This window comes from Triticum dicoccoides, chromosome 5A (assembly GCF_002162155.2).
Source record: "Triticum dicoccoides isolate Atlit2015 ecotype Zavitan chromosome 5A, WEW_v2.0, whole genome shotgun sequence".
NCBI lineage: Eukaryota > Viridiplantae > Streptophyta > Magnoliopsida > Poales > Poaceae > Triticum > Triticum dicoccoides.
Genome location: NC_041388.1, coordinates 417,888,389 through 417,894,152, shown reverse-complemented (window position 1 = coordinate 417,894,152; position 5,764 = coordinate 417,888,389). Strand labels below are relative to the sequence as shown.

At 48.3% G+C, this 5,764-nt stretch overlaps 1 protein-coding gene across 1 annotated transcript; it reads left to right on the top strand.

Annotated features, from left to right (window-relative positions):
* The first annotated feature begins 1,265 nt into the window (after positions 1-1,265).
* Positions 1,266-2,380, top strand: LOC119299640 (heavy metal-associated isoprenylated plant protein 41-like). The gene is made up of 3 exons (XM_037576814.1): positions 1,266-1,458; positions 1,574-1,772; positions 1,911-2,380. The coding sequence occupies exons 1-3, from the start codon at positions 1,266-1,268 to the stop codon at positions 2,188-2,190; spliced, it is 672 nt and encodes a 223-aa protein (XP_037432711.1). The 3' UTR covers positions 2,191-2,380.
* Positions 2,381-5,764: the final 3,384 nt, after the last annotated feature.

The window sequence follows — 5,764 nt, the reverse complement described above, 5'->3', positions numbered from 1 at the left end:
AAACCCCTGCTCCTGCCAGCTGCTGACGTGTGGATGCCTTTTGGTCCCGCTTGGTGTTACCAACCGGGACCAAAGGTGCTCCTGCTTGGGCATGTTTTCTACTAGTGTGATTTCCTCCCGTTTCATATCCGCGGACCACGTCCGGACATAAAAGCAGACATATAGCGAAGGAATTTGTGGATCGGCATTGGAGATGCCTTTACACAGCTTCGTGGGGTGGTTTATTCCCTCGCATGTTTTGTTGTTGTTGGCTTCCTCTTTGCAGATTGATTCGAAAATAGAAAGCGAACCACGTACCCCCTCATGCCGTGCATTGTTTTTACAGGGGTTATTTAGGCTCCTTTCAAACATTCTAAACATGGAAGATGCTACACCTACGTAAATAGTTTTATGTGATTAACGTAATGATGTGCGTAGCAGTTATCTATTGGACGAATTAGGGGATTGGGGGCCCACCCACTTGTAATTAGGGGGGTGGAGAGGTTTGTTAAGAATTACGTAGGAGGAGAACGTAAGTCTACGTAGGTGTAGCATTATTGTTCTAAACATGCCCCCCCCCCCTCCCCACCTATTTTAACGGGGGTGGGCCCGTGCATCTACTAATGACCAATTAGAAACTGCCATGACACCGTGTAATCCCCTTATCCCGTAACCATCATACGTGTAGCAAAGCTCTTGTTCAAAAGGCGCCTTCTGGTCTTTTATATATAAAGCCCGAGAGAAAAGCTAGTGATTCACTCTTACTCCCAGTCATAGCAGAAATAAACTTGTGGCCATCAAATATTCGAAGAACATCTCATCTCTAGTAACCTGCCTACCGAACACTCCAAACTGTTCAATTTCGTTAGGAAGCAAACGTTGCATTCCATTCCGTTAATGATAATTGATTAATGGTTCTGTTGAAAGCACGCATCAATGTGACAAACTTCTGCCAAATTAGCATTTCAAAATAGTTCACCCTAAATAAAACATTGATGCATGCATGTATATATCCCTTCGCGTTTCAGATTCCCAGCATGGTCGCAGAGTTAATGGAGAATCCATCCCAAGAGATCGCACGTACGTAGGGGGTGATCAGAACCCAAGGGCCAAGGCGCCCCATGCAGGATGCTGCTAGCCATTCGTCTCCCCGCCATCTAATTCAAAAAACCCTAGCCCCTCGCCGGGACCGTTCGGTCCAATCCAACTGGACGCCAGTCCAGACGCTTCGCCACACACACTGCACGTAGCTCTGGCCTCGTTTTCATTTGGGAAGTGAGACGGCGATGCCGATGGTGAAGCTGGTGACGATCCCCGTGGAGGCGAGGGAGGATGAGAAGGCGGTCAAGTGGCTGGGGCACTACTCGTCGGCGCAGAGCATCCTGGTCGTCGGCGACGGCGATCTCTCCTTCTCGCTGGCGCTTGCCACCGCCTTTGGCTCCGGGGAGAAACTCGTCGCCACGTCCTTCGACTCCTACGGTTCGACACACTTTCCGCTTTCTCCTGCATAAAAGCGTGCCTTAATTTGTGACTCGATCGTTGTATACTTATCTATTTTCTCGGCCGTTTGGCAATCATCTTGGAGACGGGACAGTTCATCTGATCAGCATGTACAGCAAAGCGGAATCAAACGTAGCGCAGCTCAAGAGACTGGGTGCCACGGTGCTACATAGTGTCAGTGTGAAGAAGATGAAGAAACGCACCGATCTCAAGCCTAGACGGTTCGACCGAATAGTCTTCAATTTTCCTCACGCCGGGTTCATAGGGAAGGAGAATCAGGTGCATATGATCAAGTACGCATGCTTGATCACTCTCTCGATACATAATATGGCCATCTTCTTCATTTGTCTATTTCTTTCCCATTATTTGTCTGACACCTCACACTTGCAAGAGAGTTAACTTCGTATGAACATTTTCCTGTGACGCTGCAGCGCCCATCGGCTGCTGGTGCAAAGGTTCTTCCGCAACGCGAGCAAGATGCTCCATCCCCTCGGCGAGATACACGCCAGCCACAAGACGGGGCAGCCATACAACAGATGGGAAATCGAGGGTCTCGCCCTTGAGTTTTCGCTTCTGAAGTCTGAGATGGTCGCCTTCCGTAAAGAGGATTACCCCGGGTATAACCAGAAGAGAGGCGACGGTGACAGGTGCGACGAGGAATTCCCTCTACGCAACGGCTGCACTTTCAAGTTCCAGCGCTGGCCTCGCTAAATTTCCCTCGCTGGCGCCGACGTAAATTGGGCCTTTTACGAGCACCTTGTGACGCTGCTTGACCGTCGCATCGCATGTACTGCCACCCACTTCCATGGACATGGCGTGCATGCTCATGAGACATCGACCCATCACTGTGTAGATTACTATACTCCTTGTAGACTTCCATGTAGTACGTATTTTATGAATTGTGATGGCCATCGTGGTAAAAAATATTTCACTTGCGTATCTTTTCACTCGTAGACTTCCATGGAGCACGTATTTTATGAATTATGCTAGCCATTGTGGTATTTTTTTTCACTGGCGTATCTTTTCATTCGTAGGTAGAGACAATAATACAAGAAGAAAACCTTGCATAGAGAAGGGAGAAAGGGCACCACACCAAAATGTGGGAAGCAGAACAAGGAAAACAACATAACCTGAACTAGCCTAGGCCAACCTCAGGAAAGGCAAGGAAATGATACAGAGGACACCAAGATCGCATCACGACAAATGCGGGGCACCCACCACGTTTAGCTATGACTCAAGAACCGACCAAATCAACGCACCCCCACCAAAACGCCTAGAAGAGTCGGCATGTGGACTGTAAAACTTCATAAGTTGCTTCATGACTTTATATAGTCAGAGAATTATATTGTAGTACTACCGACTAAATGAGTACTTTCTTGCAAAGAAATTCTGAAATAATGATGCTTGTTTATGTGTTTAATAAATGAATATAAAACTTGATTTCGGTGCATCACCTTAGTGTATATCGATGAACTCATCATTAATGTCCATACAAGACCTAAACATACACAAAATGATCTTAAGATGAAAATTTCAGATTCAACAAAATTGTGTTTAAATTTATAACTGGAGCATTCTCTAAGAATACATACATATCAGTCTACATATATCCGAAACATATATGGAAAGTTCAATATGGATATATAATACCAATAAATTACATCTATGGTCATATTATCTCTTATAGGGATACAAATCCTTTCCTACCTAGGGGTCATAATGAAGTGATATCAGGACCTGAAGTTCCGTATCTCACTAACATCGGAGACTCCTGTCATTGCAAACTACGTTAGACCTGAAACTATATTTTGCTATCCTTGTTCAATGTGGAACCCCCAACAAAGGTATTTGGTTGGTGTAAGGGATATCCACTTATATCTCAAGCTCACAACATGACTTGGTTATTTCTGTTAGTAAAATCAAGATATGACCATGATGTGATATACTCGTACTGACAACTTATCTGATCCCTACCATGCAAAATGACAGATTGAATTCACTTGAATTAGCCTCCTCATGGAAGTCATCTAAATACACTATTAGGAAAAAGCCTAGTAGTAGCATGGGTTAAAAGCTATTACTAGCGCGGTGCCTGTGCTACTACGGCGGCGCTACAGCTAACTAGTAGTAGTAGTGCGGTGCATCCCGCGCTACTAGTACGTGTGTTAGTAGTAGCGCGGGTTCGACATGCGCTACTACTAACTATCTGTAGCGTGTGTCTGACCCGCGCTACTACTGTTAATTTCAAAAACAAAAAAAAATCTCAACCCCATGCATGCTGTCGGGCAGCGGAGACCAGATCCAACGACGGATGTTGTAGAGGGACCGGATCTAGTGCAGAGGAGAGCAAGACGACGGTGTGAGGGTCCTCTTCATGGCCAAGGCAGAGAGCTCCTCGTTGGCCATGCCGACGACCTGCGCAGGCATGGGCATGGGAGGTGAGTAAAATCAGAGGGACATGGAGAGGGAAAAGAGAAACAAGGAAGAAAGGAATGAGATGGAGGGCGCACCGGGGCTCGTCGCCAGTGGTGAGGTGGTCCGACGTGGTGGCATGGAGATGCGGGGAAGACCGGCGAGCTCCGGGAAGCCGGCGGCGTGAGGTGGTCCGACGTGGTGGCATGGAGATGCGGGGAAGACCGGCGAGCTCCGGGACACCGACGGCGTGAGGTGGCCTTCCTCTTTTGGCACCATGGAGGAGGAGGCACGCGACGCAGGAGGTGAACTCGTTGGGCATGCGACGCGAGGAGGTGTGCAGCACCATGGGAGAGCCTATGAAGAGAGGAGGGAGAGTGAGGGAGTGTCGGTGTCAAAACCGGCGGATATCGGGTAGGGGGTCCCGAACTGTGCGTCTAGGCCGGATGGTAACAGGAGGCAAGGGACACGAAGTTTTACCCAGGTTCGGGCCCTCTTGATGGAGGTAAAACCATACGTCCTGCTTGATTAATATTGATGATATGGGTAGTACAAGAGTAGATCTACCACGAGATCGGAGAGGCTAAACCCTAGAAGCTAGCCTATAATAGAATTGTTGTTCCGTATGTTGTCCTACGGACTAAAACCCTCCGGTTTATATAGACACCGGAGAGGGTTAGGGTTACACAAAGTCAGTTACAATGGTAGGAGATCTACATATCCGTATCGCCAAGCTTGCCTTCCACGCCAAGAAAAGTCCCTTCCGGACACGGGACGAAGTCTTCAATCTTATATCTTCATAGTTCAGGAGTCTGGCTGAAGGCATAGTCCGGCCATCCGGACACCCCCTAATCCAAGACTCCCTCAGTAGCCCCTGAACCAGGCTTCAATGACGACGAGTCCGGCGCGCAGATTGTCTTCGGCATTGCAAGGCGGGTTCCTCCTCCAAATACTTCATAGAAGATTTTGAACACAAAGATAGTGTCCGGCTCTGCAAAATAAGTTTCCACATATTGCCATAGAGAGAATAATATTTACACAAATCTAATCTGCTGACGTATTCCGTAGTGTAACATCGCACCACGGCCAAGCCTTTATTCAAATCGTTTTATTGTCCCACCTCAGCGCGTCATGCGAGGCGGTTTCCTTGGCACGTCTTTGTTAAAGCAGAGATCGTGTCCCCTTATTCCGGGATTCTCATCAATACGGGCGTGGGTAACCCAACCGCTTCTAGGACTCCTAGACTATAGGCAAGTCCAAACGGCCACAGAGAGGACGCTTGATATCCACCCTCTTTATAAAGGGACAAGGCTTTTATTTTTTCCCTCCCGTGCTCAATCGAATCCTTCCCCCACCTCAAGCTCAAACACCCGAAGTTCAGGTCAGGTGCTCCGAACCTTCAATCATGTCCGGATCTAGCCTTCAAGGCCGATGGGTGCCTTCCTCCGTCACGGAAGAAGACATCAAAAAGTTGAGGGAGGCCAGATATCTGACCGCCGAGATTTTGCATCGACTGCCTGCCCGAGGGTAGGCCATCCCCTCCCCCGAACCCAACGAGAACGTCGTGTTCGTCTCCCACTTCCTCCGAGGTCTGGGCGTTGCTCTGGATCCTTTCGTTAGGGGTTTGATGTTTTATTACGGGCTAGATTTCCATGATCTAGCTCCGGACTCCTTTCTTCATATTACAACATTTATTGACGTGTGTGAGGCCTTCCTCCGGGTTACCCCTCACTTTGGCCTGTGGCTCAAGACCTTTGAAGTAAAGCCGAAGATGATCGAGGGGCAACATGCGGCGTGTGGAGGTGCCTCAATATGCAAGATGACAGGAGCTCCATGGCCCAAAGTTTCCATTCCAGAGGTGTCTGAATTGTGG

Excerpts from the sequence above, each read along its gene's own strand:
- LOC119299640 (XM_037576814.1), top strand. The coding sequence starts at position 1,266 with ATGCCGATGGTGAAGCTGGTGACGATCCCCGTGGAGGCGAGGGAGGAT. Across the intron at positions 1,459-1,573 it reads CACGTCCTTCGACTCCTACG|TTCATCTGATCAGCATGTAC; the intron begins GTTCGACACACT and ends GAGACGGGACAG. Across the intron at positions 1,773-1,910 it reads AATCAGGTGCATATGATCAA|CGCCCATCGGCTGCTGGTGC; the intron begins GTACGCATGCTT and ends GTGACGCTGCAG.